Below are 21,034 nucleotides of genomic sequence, written 5' to 3' on the forward strand. Positions count from 1 at the left end.
GCCCTGGCTGAGGGAAGGAGGTTCTCACCCAAGATTTGACGGTACATGGCCCCGTCCATCGTCCCTTCGATGCGGTGAAGTTGTCCTGTCCCCTTAGCAGAAAAACACCCCCAAAGCATAATGTTTCCACCTCCATGTTTGACGGTGGAGATGGTGTTCTTGGGGTCATAGGCAGCATTCCTCCTCCAAATACGGCGAGTTGAGTTGATGTCAAAGAGCTCCATTTTGGTCTCATCTGACCACAACACTTTAACCAGTTGTCCTCTGAATCATTCAGATGTTCATTGGCAAACTTCAGACGGGCATGTATATGTATTCTTGAGCAGGGGGACCTTGCGGGCGCTGCAGGATTTCAGTCCTTCACAGCGTAGTGTGTTACCAATTTTTTTCTTGGTGACTATGGTCCCAGCTACCTTGCGATCATTGACAAGATCCTCCCGTGTAGTTCTGGGCTGATTCCTCACCGTTCTCATGATCATTGCAACTCCACGAGGTGAGATCTTGCATGGAGCCCCAGGCTGAGGGATATTGACAGTTCGTTTGTGTTTCTTCCATTTGTGAATAATCGCACCAAATGTCACCTTCTCACCAAGCTGCTTGGTGATGGTCTTGTAGCCCATTCCAGCCTTGTGTAGGTCTACAATCTTGTCCCTGACATCCTTGGAGAGCTCTTTGGTCTTGGCCATGGTGGAGAGTTTGTAATCTGATTGATTGATTGCTTCTGTGGACAGGTCTTTTTTACAGGTAACAAGCTGCGGATAGGAGCACTCCCTTTTAAGAGTGTGCTCCTAATCTCAACTCGTTACCTGTATAAAAGACACCTGGGAGCCAGAAATCTTTCTGATTGAGAGGGGGTCAAATACTTATTTCCCTCATTAAAATGCAAATTAATTTATAACATTTCTGACATGTGTTTTTCTGGATATTTTTGTTGTTATTCTGTCTCTCACTGTTCAAATAAACCTACCATTAAAATTATAGACTGATCCTTTTTTTGTCAGTGGGCAAACGTACAAAATCAGCAGGGGATCAAATACTTTTTTCCCCCACTGTATATCCTACCAACAGGACATTAACTGGAATATCTTATGTTTCACTGAATCGTGACTGAACACCAACATGATTAACACACAGCTGGTGGGTTACACACTGCATCGGCAGGATAGAACAGCAGCCTCTGGTAAGACAAGGGGTGACGGTCTATGTATATTTGTAAACAACAGCTGGTGTACGATATCTAAGGAAGTCTCGCGGAGTATCTCATGATAAGCTGTAAACTACACTATCTACTAAGAGTTTTCATCTATAATTTTCTTAGCTGTTTTACATACCACCACGGACTGATGCTGACACTAAGACCGCACTCAATGAGCTGTATAACGCCAAAAGAAAACAGGAAAATGCTCACCCAGAAGCGGCACTCCTAGTGGCCGGGGACTTTAATGCAGGGGAACTTAAATCTGTTTTACCTCATTTCTATCAGCATGTTAAATGTGCAACCAGAGGGAAAAAAACTCTAGACCACCTTTACTCAACACACAGAGACGTGTACAAAGCTCGCCCTCCATTTGGCAAATCTGATCATAATTCTATCCTCCTGATTCCTGTTTACATGCAAAAAAATTAAAGCAGGAAGCAGCAGTGACTCGGTCAATAAAGAATGCAGATGCAGGACTGTTTTGCTATCACAGACTGGAATATGTTCCGGGATTCTTCCAATGGCATTGAGAAGTACACCACATCAGTCACTGGCTTCATCCACAAGTGCATCGATGATGTCGTCCCCACAGTGACTGTACGTACATTCCCCAACCAGAAGCCACGGATTACGTTCAACATCCGCACTGAGCTAAAGGGTAGAGCTGCCGCTTTCAAGGAGCGGGACTCTAATCTGGACGCTTATAAGAAATCCTGCTATGCCCTCCGACGAACCATCAAACAGGCAAAGCATCAATACTGGACTAAGATCAAATCGTTCTACACCGGCTCCATCTCTCGTCAAATGTGGCAGGGCTTGCAAACTATTAGACTACAAAGGGAAGCCCAACCGAGAGCTGCCGAGTGACCCGAGCCTACCAGATGAGCTAAATTACTTCTATGCTCACTTCGAGGCAATTAACACTGAAACATACATGAGAGGACCAGCTGTTCTAGATGACTGTGTGATCATGCTTTCCGCAGCCAATGTGAGTATGACATTTAAACAAGTCAAAATTCACAAGGCCGCAGGGCCAGACGGATTGACAGAACGTGTACTCCGAGCATGCGCTGACAAACTGGCAAGTGTTTTCAACCTATCCGAGTCTGTAATACCAACATGTTTTAAGCAGACCACCATAGTCCATGAGCCCAAGAACACTAAGGTAACCTGCCTAAATGACTACCAACCCGTAGAACTCACATCTGTATCCATGAAGTGCTTTGAAAGGCTGGTCGATGGCTCACATCAACACCATTAACCCAGAAACCCTAGACCCACTCCAATTTGCATACCACCTCAACAGATCCACAGATGATGGAATCTCTATTGCACTCCACACTACCCTTTAACACCTGGATAAAAGGAACACCTATGTAAGCTAAGGACCCTGGGACTAAACACCTCCCTCTGCAACTGGATCCTGATCTTGGATCCTGGGCTGCCTCCAGGTGGTAAGGGTAGGTAACAACATATCCGCCATGCTGATCCTCAACACGGGGGCCCCTCAGTGGTGTGTGCTCAGTCCCCTCCTGTACTCCCTGTTCACTCACGGCCAGGCACGACTTTTACACCATCATTAAGTTTGCCGATGACACAACAGTGGTAGGCCTGATCACCAACAACGAGACAGCCTATAGGGAGGAGGTCAGTGACAACATGATCAAGACTAAGGAGATGATTGTGGACTCCAGGAAAAGGAGGACCGAGTACGCCCCCATTCTCATCGGGGCTATAGTGGAGCAGGTTGAGAGCTTCAAGTTCCTTGGTGTCCACATCACCAACAAACTAACATGGTCCAAGCACACCAAGACAGTCGTGAAGAGGGCACAACAAAACCTATTCCCTCTCAGGAGACTGAAAAGATTTGGCATGAGTCCTCAGATCCTCAAAAGGTTCTACAGCTGCACCTTCGAGAGCATCCTGACTGGTTGCATCACCGCCTGGTATGGCAACTGCTCAGCCTCCAACCGCAAGACACTACAGAGGGTAGTGCGTACGGCCCAGTACATCACTGGGGCCAAGCCTCCTGCCATCCAGGATCTCTATACCAGGCGGTGTCAGAGGAAGGCCCTAAACATTATCAAAGACTCCAGCCACCCTAGTCATAGACTGTTCTCTCTCTGCTACCGCACGGCAAGCGGTACCGCATCGCAAAGTCTAGGTCCAAGAAGCTTCTAACAGCTTCTACCCCTTAAGCTTCAAGCCTTAAAACTATTGAACATCTAATCAAATGGCTACCCAGACTACTTGCACCCCCACGCTGCTGCTACTCTGTTATTATCTACGCATAGTCACTAATAATTCTACCCACATGTATATATTACCTTGTTTAACCGGTGCCCTGCACATGGTTCTCCCTGTATATAGCCTCAGTATTGTTATTTTACTGCTACTCTTTAATAATTTGTTACTTTTATTTCTTATTTTTTGTAGTTTTTTTTTTCTCAACTGCCACGTTGGTTAAGGGCTTGTAAGTAAGCATTTCAAGGTCTACAACTGTTGTATTCGGCGCATATGACAACATTTGATTTGATAAAATGAATATAGAAATGAAAGAGAACACCAAGGCTGCGTGCACATGGCTTATTCTTCTATGTTTTGTTCACACCCTCCTATGTGCCCAGATTCAAAGTGTCTGCAACAGCAACAAGTTGCAAGAGCCTAAAACCAGTCGTGTTATGAGTGGCAACCCTCGTAAAACTGCCAATCCTACCGATCCTTCGGCAATGTCATTTACAAAATAGCCTCCAACACTCTACTTCGCAAATTGGATGCAGTCTATCACAGTGCCATCTGTTCTATCACCAAAGCCCCATATACTACCCACCACTGCGACCTGTATGTGCTCGTAGGCTGGCCCTCGCTACATATACGTTTCCAAACGCACTGGCTCCAAGTCATCTATAAGTCTTTGCTAGGTAAAGCCCCGCCTTATCTCAGCTCACTAGTCACCATAGCAACACCCACCCGTAGCACGCGCTCCAGCAGGTATATTTCACTGGTCATCCCCAAAACCACCTCTTTGGCCGCCTTTCCTTCCAGTTCTCTGCTGCCAATGACTGGAACGAATTGCAAAAATGACTGAAGCTGGAGACTTAAATCTCCCTCACTAACTGTAAGCATCAGCTGTCAGAGCAGCTTACTGATCACTGCACCTGTACACAGGCCATCTGTAAATAGCCCACCCAACTACCTCATCCCCATATTGTTATTTTTGTTGTTGTTGCTCTTTTGCACCCCAGTATCTCTACTTGCACATCTATCACTCCAGTGTTAATGCTAAATTGTAATTATTTTGCCACTATGGCCTATTTGTTGCCTTACCTCCCTAATCTTACTACATTTGCACACACTGTACATACATTTTTCTATTGTGCTGTTGACTGTACGTTTGTTAATCCCATGTGTAACTCTGTGTTGTTGTTGTTTTTGTCGCACTGCTTTGCTTTATCTTGGCCAGATCGCAGTTGTAAATGACAACTGGTTCTCAACTGGCCTACCTGGTTAAATAAAGGTGAAATAAAATAAATAAAAAACAACTGATGTCATCAACCGAGGGCTGACCCATTTCTTTTGTGTTTCTTGTTACTCAGCAAACGGTTGCCACCACGCAGAGACATTTGTCCACAGGCCTGTGTATGCTGCTAACATCATATTGGTGTTGCAGCTGTACTGTTTGGTGATGAGGTCCTACTACTGTTTTCCTCGCTTTTGTCTTTAAGACGAGTGGTAAGATGCAGTGACACAGTAAACAGTCTTATCTCGAGCACCTGTCCTTTCCAAACATTGCCTGACTAACCTGTGAGCCTTTAATCTGTATCTTCATGCTCACCTGTTGTCCATTTACTCAGTCTCATTCCATACCATGTCACCTTCACAAACATGGCTTTTTCCCCTCTCAACCTGGTTCTTGTCTTCAACTCATCTTATAAAATTATGCTCTCAATGGATTGATGCTGCCTTTTCAGGTGATTTTGTAGTTTCTTTTCCAAAGATTTGCATACATTTCAGACATTTCTTGAAGAGTCTAGTGCTTACATAGTGGTCATCCAGGACTGAGTTTGGGTTCAGTGTTTAGTATGCTGAAGTTTAAAAAATAAACGGGAAATGCATGGAGCATGATTGAGCCTTTTTATAGATAGACACAGCAACAGTCTGCAGTTGAAAGGTTTTGTTTCTTGACCATCCCATCCTTGTGCTATATTTAGGAAACTCGTTCCAAGTTGTTTGGTAACGACACGGTTACATCCCCGTCTGGTCCTTAGCCTCTAAGAGTGACATTGTTGCATGCTGCAAGGCATATGGTAGGTATTACTTTAAAAGTTAGAAATTAGAACAACTGAGCCTTAACACACTTAATTGCCCCAGAATTCCAAGGCTTGCTGTTAAGGGAAAGAAGGAGAAGAACGTGGGAGTGTTTCCCAGCATGAGAAGTCCAGATGGGGGAGTTGAACAAAATGTCAGACCCCCTAAAAGAAACAAACAAAAGTCAACATTGTCCCAGTCCAGCAGTTCCATCTCAGCTGGAGCTCCTTGCGTGGGCTTGACGCGATCGAGCCTGGAGCACCATGTTGCTAATCAAACAACAGCCCAACATACAGTTCCCATCAATCCCATAACTTGTTTAAAGATGTCATCAGTGCTTAATCTATGCATACAAAAAGCCCTTATCTTGGTTCCATGTGGCTGCTTGCCTAGTGCTCAGCTGTGAAGGGTTATGTTGGCTGGGGGTAAGTTCACAGGTTCAAAAGGGCTTCTGGTGCGTTCTGGCCTTGATTTATTTGAACAGCTGATCCAAGTCAACTGGGCCAGTCAGCAGAGCCAGAGCATGGTCGTCCCACTTTCAATAAAACTCAACGAGAGCTTTATTGGCAGCCCCTAACATTGACCACTTGGTTTGCCAAAAAACTGCTAGAGACTGCTGACATAGGCTGATTGAAAGTAATGATACAGTACTTTATACTCCAACATGGATAGCTATACCATATACATTTAGAATCCAATAAACATACCACCTGTAACTGCGTCATTTCAGCCAGCTTAGCCCAGTTTTGCCCACCGGGAGTAGTGATATTATTATTATTATAATAATTTTTTTAGATTGTTGTCTTAGAACTGTTTTACTTAATCACATACTTGAATAGACTTGATGTACTGAAGCAGTCAACTATCTCCTTCTTACTTCTCATCACAGACCAGACACAGGCCTAATTCAGTAACAGCTTGCCATTTTAAAAAAGCTACTACATGTACACATGTTTATTTTTTACACTAAAAGTATCCATGTGAGGGGGGTCTACTTTGTATATCTCCAGTACCCAAAACCATTAGTTTGTGATTTTATTTGGCTATTGGGGTAAAGGCATATTTACTCTATCCTACGATGTTCTCAAGTAGCTCAGGGTAGGTGCTGAGGGGTGTACGACAAAGCAGGATCACTGCGTTAGCCAGCTAACTTTGATAAACAACCATATATATAACTCGATTTTCTGGTTAATAACTCTAAGCTTAATATTGCGGAAAGATTGTTGCTTCCATCAATGCAATTCTCTGCATCATTCCCAATCCCCCATATATGTTTTGGGGTAAATATACTGCTCAAAAAAATAAAGGGAACACTTAAACAACACATCCTAGATCTGAATGAAATAAATATCTTATTAAATACTTTTTTCTTTACATAGTTGAATGTGCTGACAACAAAATCGCACAAAAATAATCAATGGAAATCCAATTTATCAACCCATGGAGGTCTGGATTTGGAGTCACACTCAAAACGAAAGTGGAAACCCACACTACAGGCTGATCCAACTTTGATGTAATGTCCTTAAAACAAGTCAAAATGAGGCTCAGTAGTGTGTGTGTGTGTGTGTGTGTGTGTGTGTGTGTGTGTGTGGCCTCCACGTGCCTGTATGACCTCCCTACAACGCCTGGGCATGCTCCTGATGAGGTGGCGGATGGTCTCCTGAGGGATCTCCTCCCAGACCTGGACTAAAGCATTCGCCAACTCCTGGACAGTCTGTGGTGCAACGTGGCGTTGGTGGATGGAGCGAGACATGATGTCCCAGATGTGCTCAATTGGATTCAGGTCTGGGGAACGGGCAGGCCTGTCCATAGCATCAATGCCTTCCTCTTGCAGGAACTGCTGACACACTCCAGCCACATGAGGTCTAGCATTGTCTTGCATTAGGAGGAACCCAGGGCCAACCGCACCAGCATATGGTCTCACAAGGGGTCTGAGGATCTCATCTCGGTACCTAATGGCAGTCAGGCTATCTCTGGCGAGCACATGGAGGGCTGTGCGGCCCCCCCAAAGAAATCCCACACCATGACTGACCCACCACCAAACCGGTCATGCTGGAGGATGTTGCAGGCAGCAGAACGTTCTCCACGGCGTCTCCAGACTCTGTCACGTCTGTCACATGTGCTCAGTGTGAACCTGCTTTCATCTGTGAAGAGCAAAGGGTGCCAGTGGCGAATTTGCCAATCTTGGTGTTCTCTGGCAAATGCCAAACGTCCTGCACGGTGTTGGCCTGTAAGCACAACCCCCACCTGTGGACGTCGGGCCCTCATACCACCCTCATGGAGTCTGTTTCTGACCGTTTGAGCAGACACATGCACATTTGTGGCCTGCTGGAGGTCATTTTGCAGGGCTCTGGTAGTACTTCTCCTGCTCCTCCTTGCACAAAGGCGGAGGTAGCGGTCCTGCTGCTAGGTTGTTGCCCTCCTACGGCCTCCTCCACGTCTCCTGATGTACTGGCCTGTCTCCTGGTAGCGCCTCCATGCGCTGGACACTACGCTGACAGACACAGCAAACCTTCTTGCCACAGCTCGCATTGATGTGCCATCCTGGATGAGCTGCACTACCTGAGCCACTTGTGTGGGTTGTAGACTCCGTCTCATGCTACCACTAGAGTGAAAGCACCGCCAGCATTCAAAAGTGACCAAAACATCAGCCAGGAGGCATAGGAACTGAGAAGTGGTCTGTGGTCCCCACCTGCAGAACCACTCCTTTATTGGGGGTGTCTTGCTAATTGCTTATAATTTCCACCTGTTGTCTATTCCATTTGCACAACAGCGTGAAATTTATTGTCAATCAGTGTTGCTTCCTAAGTGAACAGTTTGATTTCACAGAAGTGTGATTGACTTGGAGTTGCATTGTGTTGTTTAAGTGTTCCCTTTATTTTTTTGAGCAGTGTGTGTATATATATATATATATATATATATATATATCTCTAACTCCAGTTGTACTTTATCAAAAGACTTTTCAAAATCAGCTATGAAAACCAGATCTGATGTCCCCGATATTTCATAGTATTCTATTGTTTCCAGTACTTGTCTTCTATTTTCTCCAATGTATTGTCCATGTAAAAAACCTGTCTGATTAGGATGAATAATGTCTGACAATATTTTTTTAATTCTATGCGCCAAGCATTTTGCTAGGATTTTTGCATCAGAACACTGAAGTGTAAGAGGCATCCAATTTTTTTGGGGGGGTTGGATATTTATATATACCACTTGGGTCCTGTTTCAGTAATAATGATATCAGACCTTCTTGTTGCGTGTCCGATAATCTACCATTATATAGGAGTGGTTAAAACATAATAATGGTCCTCTGTGAATAGCATTTCTATATTGAAGATTGAAAAGATTTTGGTGCATGTTTCCCCATATTCCATCCAGTTTGCTTTCTTTTTGTAATATATTACACTGGATCATTCTTGAATAAGTTCCTCCATTTCTTTTTGTTTTTCCTCTAACTTATTCTGTGCCTCTATGGTACAGTTTTTATTGCTATCTAACTGTACTGTTAGTCCTTCAATTTCCTTTGTTAATATCGACTCTTGATCTAAATTGCTTTTGTTTTATAGATGAGAACTGAATTGCATGGCCTCTAAAGGCACATTTTAAATGTCCCATAGAATAAAGGCTGTACCTATGTTATGTCTGATTTTTTTTTTTACGTCGATTAAACCATACCCATTTCAAAAATATTTAGGAAAGTTAGCTCACTCATTGATCCAGCTTTGTAGTATACCCCTCTGACCTGTTTTATATAGTAAACAGAAAGACCAGCAGAAGAGGAAATAGCCACAATAACAAAACCAATGTTAATGTCCAGATGCAGTATCCTCCCCACAACCCACCCATATGTGCCTCCCCGGAACCTTCCCAGGGGTCCGTCTTTCATTTAGCTCCTGCAGAGCCATCATAGTGTTTACGTTCACTTCCTTGATGTTCTGCATTTCCTCTCTATTTGTTTATTTATGACCTTTCTCCATACCTTCATTTGGCCCACCTACCACTACCACCGCTGCCCCTCTTCACTAGCTACAGCCCCACAACTAAACTGCCCCACAGTGTTCTTGATGGACGACCAACCTCTCCCACCCCCCAACCAACCTGCCTTCTTGAGGGAGTAGTCAGTTTAAAGTAAACACACACTGATTTGTCTCTGCTTCAGGAAGTCAAAATCAAACGTACGCATTCATGTCGCGGTGGAGTGCATATCGGAGGACCGCACTGGAATGTGTATGTGAACTGATCCCCGTCTGTACCCCCCCATCCTGCCTGCCTCCGCTTGGAATAAATCCTGAAGAAACTTCCCCTGGCATGGAAGGCATTAGGGCCGGTGACTGGGAGTAGTTCTTCCAGGGGCTTAGAATGCCTGGGTACTTAGGCTAGTGCACCTAACAAGGCAAAACAGACTAGCAGTGGGAAGATGGATGGGGACCCTGCTATCTTAGCTCTGTCTTATTGATGTGTGAGGTTATGTGAGTGCCAGGGTGGGTTGCCAGTTAAATGGGATGCACCCATGTACGGTGTTGGAAGCAGGCTCGACGCCCTTGTTTTCTTGCCTCTTGGTTTGGATAGGGGCCCAGTCAGCAGTTGGAGACACGTGAGCCCATTGATTTGAAGGCTTCAAGGCATATTGCGGCCAATTCCTTGGTGTGAATTTGAATCTCGATTTATAATCCAGCCCCCCCCCTCCCAAAAAAAATACATACAGTATGTTTTACTTTCTTGAATCATTTTTAATGGTAAAGATAAAGCTCACATTGTAAAAGTAGAACAAAGGAATGATAGGGTTGTCTGTCTGTCTGTGGGGGTTTGGGAACTGGCAGCAAAGCTTCCACTGCTCACTGACCTCCTTTCTGTATTTTTTTTTTGCCCACCTCATCATACCGCAAAGTGGAGGTCTATCTGCCTTTCCTAATCTGTACCCAATGTTCCCAAAGGACATCGCCACTTGCACTCGTTCCCGTAGTTAATGAAGTGTGATGATACAGGGACTGCATGAGCATTTCCAAAATGTCACTGAATAACTGAATTTGAACTGTAGTACTGCAAATAATAGCTTCATCGCATAGGAAAATGGCTCAAGTACAATGTCCAGATCATACACAAGTCTATAGTTCAGTGTAACAGTATGTCAAATGGGTTTGAGCCATGCAGACAGACATAACAAGTACAAACCTCTGCAGCCAGCAACGGGTTAGGCCTTATCTCAAACTCTCCCAAATCACAGAATCCAATACCCAGTACTGACATCCACTTCACTGTACCCCAGTCGGGGTACACAGTGTCCATTCAATAGATTTCAACCAAAACAACACTACTCTGCCTCCCAGCCAAATGTTGCTCCCATGTCACTACCCTAACATTTGCGCTGTTCCCTCATTTGATTAGCGTTATGTTTGGGTGAGTGGCCAGCTCTGTGTGCCTCGCTGTTTCGTGGAACCAACTGTAGCACACATCGGTTCTGTCATTAACCAGCAGTGCTGAGACTGAAGCCTACATTCAGGCTGACATTTGATGGACGGTGTCGCCCGTTCATTTGTGACCACGTTTGTATGTTTTTGTATTTATATATTTTTTTCTCCTTTTCAGATGGTCTTATTTTAAAGACCGTCTAGGGACTGACTGATGCTTGAACACAATGTTCATACAATTTATTTGACTCTTGATAATTACTATGTGTTTATTGCAATTGTATCGGTTTCTCTCTCTATAACGCGTAATATAGTGCTGTATGTACTTTTTTTAAATGTATTTTTAATTTGAGAAAAATTACAACACAAACATTGACATATTGAAGAATCAAGCATGCGACGCAGTGCACCATCATACTTTAGCTTGTCCTAACTTCCAGCATCAGTCAGACCCTATTGCAGCATCAGTCAGGCCTTTGATGGCCAATAGGAAGTATACATACTGATATGTAAAGCAGTATGAAATTGTAGTTCTAAACCATATCCACTTAATTCGGCTTTGTAGATCAAATAACTGACTCAAGCCTTAGAACCAAAGTTGTCTTCTTTTGCCGAGGCAGGAACCTTTCAGAAGATTCCTGACGAGTACTGAAAGGGAAGAAAGTATGTCACAAGCTGTTTTCATCTCACGCTTTCATGATCTGTTTGCTCTCAAGCAGTCGGACATTAAGGCCATGCATTTAATGAGGGCTCTTTTCTCATTTTATCTCCTCATTTTATTAAGATGTTTTTAATAATGGAGTAGGGTATCATTGGGGGTAGATGGCATCGGTTGTTCCGTCTTGGGCCCCCTCAGTGTTCCGTGTCCAATCATAGCTCGGCTGCCTCTAGTGATTGCAAATAACTTTTACACCTTGATGTTATGAATGCTTAATGCTCGTTTTAAACAGCCGTCTGTTAGAGGTGTTTCTACACTGATTAATGCGCATTAATCTGTCTGGCTCTTGCTGAGAGTGTTGATTTTATAAACTAGTCAGTAAAGGTCCATGGAGTTTGAATGGATGTGGCACTTTCAAAAGTATCCTATAACAAATTTAAAAAAACAACAAGATGTTACTTTATTCTAGTTATCATACTCTTTATTTATTTACGTTTTTTTACACTAAGGTAACCTTTAAAGTTCAAATGAGCATCCAATTAGAAACATTCAATACAATGAGGCAAGAGACACAGATGAAAGGATAAGGCCTGTGTTTATCCTCAACGGGTAGGGGGACTATTCCGTCTGGTTAACGTTTTGGGGCCTATCTAAAGATCGTGCACTGCTTTTGACCCGGGACTATGTAGGGAATAGGGTGCCATTTGGGACATATTTAGACTGGTATTTTCCAACATGGTATTAATATACCCCCTGGGGTTAAATCTGTTGATGTTTACTATAGGAGATGGTGAATTATGGATATTCAAATCTGGTACGGATATATATTTCTCCTTGTTCACTAACATTGTAGCCTGTTTTGAAATAAATCCTCTGAATAATGTAACTACCTTAATATACCCCCTCCACTCTTTTTCCAATTTTTAACAAGGGCAATTCCACAGTAATGTTGTCATTTCTAATTAGTATCACTTTGAAATGCATACAGTACTTATCAGGAAGGTTGAAATGTTGGTCACATGTTCACATGGTTAATCACATTCCAAGATGACTAACCAAATACTGGTTAATGTTGGCAGTTTTATGCTGTGATCCGACATCCTGCCCTCCACAACTTCAACGTTTTAATGACTCCACAGTCCAGAGGCAGTGTGATAAACAGTTGACTTTGAGAGTGAAAGGATGATTCATATCATATGACATTGTTACTCTTCTGTAAGACCTAGGAGGCATTCTTTGTTTTTGCATAGGCTGTGTGGCATGTTACATTAATACAGATCAGATAACTGCAATACATCTTTCTAATTCAACAAGGTTGTGGGCCATTTACAGCCATGTAGCTTGCAGCACCTAGAGACATGAAATAATTAATTCTAAATGATTGCAAATGAGCCTTTGAACTTGAAAAGGCCTTTAATCTTTCAGCCACACCATTCCCAGTGTGTTAAAAGCTTCCAAAACCCCCATCAAAGCAATACATGTGTCTTTTGTTCCAATATTGGTACATGGACATTGTTTGTAGGCCCTCGGTCCAATTGATTAAACTGAAATAGCTATGACAATTGATGTTCATTGTGTTTAGGCCATTGTACAAATTGTTGAAATGCAATTTTAGATCTGTTTTCATTTTGATGTTATAATTGAATGAAATTAACCATGTTATGTTTCTCACTTTTTAAGATCTGAATCCACAAAGGATCACCATGTGTCGGTCATTGGCTTGATGTGGACCAGGAAAGGATCTTCACCTATGCTGCACTGTCCTTCAGAGACCCAAGCAGATCTGTCAAGCTAAACATTTTCTATGGATTATGGACCTGGCGAAGTGAAACCCCAGATTTGGGTTTTTGCCTAGTACTACCTGATTGCAGTTTCCAGAGCAAATGGCTTGTATTGGAAACCAGTCATGAAATTTGGGACTGTAAGGTACCTGTACACAGGATATGAATGCGCCTAGCCTCTGGACTGAGGAAGTAGCGAATCTTGCTGGAGTAGCTGGCGAACCAAAGGACTCCAATCATTTGATGCAGTCGGATAACCCGTTCAACAAGAAACTCCAAGCGTTAAAGGGGCCCATGGGACCTCCAAATGCCAACGTGCAAGGAACGCCAGCCATGCCCAAGATGGGTGTCCGGGCGAGGGTGTCGGACTGGCCCCAGCGAAAGGACGGCTGGGAGTCACAACCTCCACCCTGCTATGACAGCCTGGTGCCGACCTTCCAGAAGGGACCGTCAAATCTTAGCACAGAGGTCATCCTCCAAAAGAACCAGGAGTTGCTCAGTGCCGAGTTCCCAGAGACCAAGTATCCGCTGTGTGACCTCCTGAGCCACTCCCCCACGAAGGGCTTCCCTGGGATCAAGAGGAGCAACAGCGAGGTCACCATTAGTGACATCGGCGCCGAGGACTTGGATCACACCACCATCAACCCCAACACTGGGGCCACCTTGCGCCGTGAGTATGGCAGCACGTCCTCTCTCGACAAGCAGAGTCTGTCCGGCGCCAGCAAAGGCTTTGTGGGAACCCTGAGGGGTTACCACATGGAGGACCGCTCGGACCAACCCAGCGTGCCTCCTCCACAGAGTTTCCCGGAGCTGCTGCGTCTCAACACCACCCTGTCACCCAGCCTACAGACGGCCGCCCAGATCGCGCGAGGTGACATTGTCTGCATCCCGGGCTACGACTACGTGGACAGCTCCCTGCTCTACAGCCGTGAGCGGGAGAAGTCCTTCATCCAACGCATGAAGGCGGAGAAGGCCGACACCTCCATCTTCCGGAGGCTGCGTAATGTGAAGAGCGAGGGCGAGTACCTGGACCAGGAGGACGGAGGGCGCTTCGGAAGGCCCCTGAGCTTCCAGAAGTGCTTCGCCCACTACGACGTGCAGAGCGTCCTCTTCAACATCAGCGAGGCAGTGGCCAACCGCGCCGACCTGGGTCGCAGGAAGAACACTACCACTGGGGCATCGGCCGCCTCTCAGTGCCAGGCGCCGGCTCCTGGACTGGGAGACAGTGCCATGCCCATGCCCATCTGTGAGTCACCCGTAGGCAGCTGCGAGGACCTGGGCCACAAGGCCAGCATGGACGCAGATGAAGGGGATGGGAAGAGTAATACCCTGGTGCTCAGCTGCCCGTACTTCCGTAACGAGACTGGTGGCGAGGGCGAGAGGAAGGTGGCCCTGAGCAAAGCCAGCAGCGCCAGCTATGGGAGCGGAGACTATGCTGCTAATTATGGGGGTGGAGGACAAGGCTACTCTGTGGAATCATCGCTCAGCACCCGGTGCACCAACGCAGGGGTGTCGGTGCTCGAGGTGCCAAGGGAGAGCCAGGCTTTCCACAGGGACATGTACAAGCGCTATATAATTGAACACATTGACCAGGGGGCCTACTACTACCACAAGTACTTTTACAATAAAGGTAAGAGAGGCATTGATTACCTCCTAATACTAAATTGTTTTCTTACTATAATGTACTCTAGCAACTTAAAGAATGCGCCAGATGGGGTTTTTGAAGTTCATTTACGATGTGCTTTGCAGTGTTTTCAAATGCACAACGTTTGCAGACACGCCATACAATCTGGCCGTGTGTAGCTAAATGTGAGCGTTGCTGAAAATCTATGACCTGCTCATTGAATGAGGAAAGCATTTACTGGAGTAGACGTAAAATCTGCAATTTTCCACTCTGCTTTTTGGATGGCATAATTGTAGCTTGTTTGTTGACCATAACTTCTGGACACTTAAAGGCACTTAAATGTCGCTTATATGTCAGTGATTGACATTGCCTGAGCTGACGATAGTCACCGTTGAGTCACCGCCGCAATGCAGCGCATTAGTTTTTCCCTTTACATTTTGTCAGTATCCATAGGTTGAAAATACATTTATATTAGCCATATCAATATCCACATCAAACCCAAGATGCTGCTAAACTTGAAGATGGGCGATTCAACTTCAGCGTAGGTGGAAAATATTTTTGGTGTCTCAGATTGTTCTGGCAATTCTCACAAACTTCGTTGGGAGGAAGAATGTTTGACATGCATTTTACATTTGTATCACAATCATGAAAAAATCATGATGAGAGTGGCCATTTCAGGCCCTTTTTAGACCTTTACATGCCTCCTGTAAGACCTTATGATCTGTGATCCGTACTTGTCTGTATCAACATCTTGGTGTAGTCATACTCCTCAACCATGTTTCCATCCACAGTTTTCATGCGAGTAAAGTCAAACCGTATAAAAATCACGACAGCTATGATGGAAACAGGAAGTTTCGTTATTATTTAGAAAGGCAGACGGATAAATTGTTTGTTCGACATGGCGGGATCTTTGATAACAATGCCTGATTGGTGGTGTGCTGCAGAGATTGTTGTCCTTCTGGAAGGTTCTCCCACCTTCACAGAGGAGCTCTGTCAGAGTGAGCATCGGGTTCTTGGTCACCTCCCTGACCAAGGCCCTTCTCCCCCGATTGCTCAGTTTGGCCGGGCGGCCAGCTCTAGGAAGAGTCTTGCAACCTTTCGGTTACTATTCCAATGCTCTAACCACTAGGCTACCTGCCACCCCAGATTGAGGGACATTTTTTATTTAATCAATTTTAGATTAAGGCTGTAACGTAACAAAATGTGGAACATGTCAAGGTCTGAATACTTTTTGAATGCACTGTGTAATTTATAAATAATATAGACCAGACCATTGAAGCTCTTTTGGGATTTTTGTTGTTGTGGGAAAACAAACTCTATATACACTACATGACCAAAAGTATGTGGACACCTGCTCGTCAAACATCTTACAATGCTGCTGTAACACTCTTTTGGGAAGGCTTTCCACTAGATGTTGGAACATTGCTGCAGGGACTTCCATTCAACCACGAGCATTAGTGAGGTTGGGCACTGATGTTGGGTGATTTAGGTCTGGCTCACCGTCGATGTTCCAATTCATTGTGAGCTTGTGTGGCCTACCACTTCGCGGCTGAGCCGTTGATGCTCCTAGATGTTTCCACTTCACAATAACAGCACTTACAGTTGACCGGGGCAGCTCTAGCAGGACAGAAATTTGATGAACTGACTTGTTGTAAAGGTGGCATCCTATGACGGTGCCACGTTGAAAATCACTGAGCTCTTCATTCTACTGCCAAAGCTTGTCTATGGAGATTGCATGGCTGTGTGCTTGATTTTTACTCGTGTCAGCAATGGGTCTGGCTGAAATGGTCGAATCCACTAATTTGAAGATGCGTCCACATACTTTTTCGCAACTGTGTAGAAATGTTAATGGGCCTACATTTATGCAGTTTCTTGACTTTGTCCAGCTTGCTAATAATCACATAAGTTAAAGCTAGACAGTCAGGGAGTCAATTCTGACACAGAGGAAATAGAACACATTTCCGGTGCGGCCTGCCGGACCTCGTTGAAATCCGAGTGTGGCCCCCGGGGTAAAATTAATTTGACACCCCTGGTCCTCTCCTTTATTTACCTTTTCAACACTTTCTACTTTGTTTATTGTTATGCACTTCATCTTAGGGATGAATTTAATGAAACCCGTACTGAAGTTAATGGAACTACAAAGACTGTTTTTCCTACAGTGCAGATTTCGGGCAGTGCGGGTTTCAGTCCGTGCAGGTTTTATTGAAATGAGTCTGTAGTTTGCCTGTCTTTTCCAACCCTACAAGGTCATATGCCTACGTGTCAATTAATCAGTAAAGGGAGCATTACTACATGAATTGTATCTGTCTACTCATTGATGTATTGATACACTAGGTGAAGACTTATCTCTTTAGCAATGTCGGTGGGTTAGCAATGTCAGTGGGTCCATCTATTTGGTGAATTTGATCTACTTTTCTGGCTTTGCTAGTGTTAGAAATCTATGATGTGTTGGCCCTATTCATGGCGTTTAAGGAATGCAAAGGAACATCTAATCAAAAGGCAAATCATGTTAAGTTGAACTGTGTTTGTTGCAAATCTTTTTTTTTATTTATTTTTTACATTTGACCTGTAAGCCAGAGTGCCAAAGCCACATTTTTATTTTATGTGAATTGAAAATAAATAATTTCTTATGTTATCATAATCCAAACCACAGCTAACGTTTTGTGTTGTACCGTCGTTCACCGTTTACCCTCAGATCACCAGAACTACTTTGGCACGGATGAGAACTTGGGCCCCGTGGCGGTCAGTATCCGCCGGGAAAAGCTGGATGAGGGAAAGGAGGGAGCACAGTACAACTACCGGGTCACCTTCCGGACTAGCGAGGTAAATAATTGAAAAGGGTAGATGTCACTTAAGGCTGAGGGTGTGCTAAAATGTACGATGTACACAGGTTCTTACTGTGGACTCTCACATTGCTGACTATGCTGAATTCTGAAGTCGTAGAATATCGTCATACCTTCATACATACTGAATAATCAATTAATTATATCACAACAAATGGTGTGAAATAGAAAATACCTCTAAATTGAATTCAAACTAAACCAAGTAGTTCCACAGAACCCCCAAGTTCAACTCTTGTCATAGGGGTCGTTGAATGGAGACCAAGGCGCAGCGTGTATAGTGCTCATTCTTTGACTTAAATGAATACACTTAAACAACAAAAATAACAAAACGACCAACAGTCCCATCGGGTACACTAGACTAAACGGAAACAACCACCCATAAAACCCCATGAAAAACAGGCTGCCTAAGTATGGCTTCCAATCAGAGACAACAATAGACAGCTGCCTCTGATTTGAAACTATAACTGGCCACAACATAGAAAATGACAACATAGAATGAAACTCTAGACAACCCATAGAAAACAGAAAATAGAAAAACAAAACACATAGACAAAACACCCCCCTGTCACGCCCTGACCAATCTACTAGGGAAAAATGACCTCATACCAGGGTCAGGACGTGACAACTCTAGATAATCGCAACGTAATCAAAAGGTACATCTGTTCTGAGACGATACACAGTGAACTAGATGAGCAGACTTTTTGTATGATCAAACCAATGGGACATTAAACAACTTTTAATCTGACAAGTTAATGGAAGTTAAACTCTTAAAGGGAAAGTTTGGTCCCACGATATGTTAGTTCTCCCATGAGACACTGTAAGTGGGGAGTTTGTGGTTGCACTTCTTATGACACGCTAATGCTAATCTATTTAGTTTTACTAAAAGCTAATTCCCTAACTTAAACGTCTCTTAAACTTAGTCTCTCTCCCAGTCCACTGGGTTAACTGCATACAGCGGGAAATTGAAGCTCTTTGGGGAGGCACTCTCTTTTCATCACAAGTATCCTAGTTTACTACTCCAAATATCACTCACGTTTCTTATATACAGTAATTTGCCTTTTACGTTTTCTTCCTGATGTAGTTTACTTTTTTATATTATTCATAATTTGTAAGCATTTCCCCCCCCCAAAAAAACGCAATACTTCTTTAATAACATCATAGCTACATTACTAAAGATAGTCAAACACTTAAATGACTCCCACTCACTTAATGTGTTACAAACATTATTTAGGATCATGTTGCTCTTGAAACATGGGTGCAGAAAAGATTCTGACATCCGCACAAAATTTGAACCCTTAATAACAACTTTCACGAATGAGCCTTTATTAAATGCTTACAACATTGAAAGTTATTCATGAAGTGTAACTAAATCCTTATGAATTGTAATGATTGTAATGCCTATAAGTGCTCAATTCTTAAGTCAGGGGCTTCTAAGCTGCCGTATGGAATTGTTTTAAGGTCATACCGTGGATCAACCTTTACTATTGTAACCCATGGAAACGCATTGAATTACACATTCATAAATGGCCAAAAATACAATAAAAAATGGATCATAAGGTTTTGAAGTGTCTGTCTTTTATCTAGGAGATATAAGAACACTCAGGAAATATTTTTTTGCACAGAATGACCTCCGTACTTCCATTAATTTGTAATGGTTACATTAAGACAAATCCTGTGACACTTGTGAGGGTCATAGAGCAAAATTGAGAACACCATCACGTTCGTTAGAGTCTCCCCTTTCTACAGTGGTATGTAGCCCAAACGGTTCGGAACACTACAGACAAACGTTAGTACATTAGCTTTACCGACTTCAAACGAGTCCCGTGACAAACTGTTTGGATGCTAGAGACGGAGAAGACCGATTTTCGGGATGTCTCCTGGTTTGACAAACAGAACTGTAGATCTGCCACTTTCCACGCAGATGTGGAAGGGTGACATAGGTGATACGGTGGATTGAGACGCAGCACTAGCTTAAACTGAAGGATTTTGATGCACCGGTGCAACAATAGACTCTAGGGGTTTCAACTTTGCAAATAATGAAACAGTTATTTATAATTTATACTTACTTATAATTTGCAACTTTTTTCATGAGTTTATAAATTGTTTCTCAAAATTCATCTCACCCGTCAGGGCTACACACCCAGCTAACCTCCAGCCTCTCTCTCTGTCCTCCCCAGCTCACCACTCTCCGAGGGGCCATCCTGGAAGACGCCGTGCCCTCTACCGCTAAGCATGGCATGGCCAGGGGCCTACCGCTGAAGGAGGTGCTGGAGTATGTGGTCCCAGAGCTAAACATCCAGTGTCTCAGGCTGGCCACCAGCTCGCCCAAGGTCCCTGAGCAGCTCCTCAAGCTGGACCAACAGGGGGTGAGTGACCATAGACATACAGTCACTAGTGAAAGTCTCAACACCTCTTGCACAGTCTTCATTTTGCTGGCTTAAATTATCTAAAAAGGTAATAAATCTACTCCATATTTTCAAAGTGTGTGTGTACTACCAATCAAAAGTTTGGGTCACTTAGAAGTTTCCTTGTTTTTGAAAGAAAATCACATTTTTTTCCCATTTAAAATAACATCAAATTGATCAGAAATACGGTGTTGACTATGACTATTGTAGCTGGAAACTGCTCATTATTTTATGGAATTTCTACGTAAGCGTACAGAGGCCCATTATCAGCAACGATCACTCCTGTGTTCCAATGGCACGTTGTATTAGCTAATCCACGTTTATCATTTTAAAAGGCTAGTTGATCATTAGAAAACCCTTTTGCAATTATGTTAGCACAGCTGAAAACTGTTGTGCTGATTTAAAGAAGCAATAGAACTGTCCTTCTTTAGACTAGTTGAGTATCTGGAGCATCAGCATTTGTGGGTTCGATTACAGGCTCAAAATGGCCAGAAACGTATAACTTTATTCCGAAACTCGTCAGTCTATTCTTGTTCTGAGAAATTAAGGCTATTCCATGTGAGAAATTGCCAAGAAACTGAAGATCTCATCCAACGCTGTGTACTACTCCCTTCACAGAACAGCGCAAACTGGCTCTAACCAGAATAGAAAGAGTTCCAGGCCCCGGTGCACAACTGGGCAAGAACATTAGTGTCTAGTTTGAGAAACTGACCCCTCGCAATTCCTCAACTGGCAGCTTCTTTAAATAGTACCCGCAAAACACCAGTCTCAACGTCAACAGTGAAGAGGTGACTTTGGGATGCTGGCAT

The 21,034-nt window shown here is 43.8% G+C and overlaps 1 protein-coding gene across 9 annotated transcripts in view; it reads left to right on the forward strand.

The window, feature by feature from the left end:
- sipa1l2 (signal-induced proliferation-associated 1 like 2) overlaps positions 1-21,034 on the forward strand; it is a 117,420-nt gene that overhangs the window by 25,825 nt on the left and 70,561 nt on the right. For all 9 annotated transcript variants that reach the window (XM_029739257.1, XM_029739256.1, XM_029739259.1 and 6 more), the window contains exons 2-4: positions 13,253-14,983; positions 17,673-17,800; positions 19,998-20,186. In XM_029739257.1, coding sequence (XP_029595117.1) covers positions 13,516-14,983; positions 17,673-17,800; positions 19,998-20,186 — 1,785 coding nt within the window. In that variant the 5' untranslated portion in view covers positions 13,253-13,515. The remainder of the gene's footprint in view (positions 1-13,252; positions 14,984-17,672; positions 17,801-19,997; positions 20,187-21,034) is intronic.

Source organism: Salmo trutta, chromosome 38 (genome assembly GCF_901001165.1).
Source record: "Salmo trutta chromosome 38, fSalTru1.1, whole genome shotgun sequence".
Taxonomy (NCBI): Eukaryota; Metazoa; Chordata; class Actinopteri; order Salmoniformes; family Salmonidae; genus Salmo; species Salmo trutta.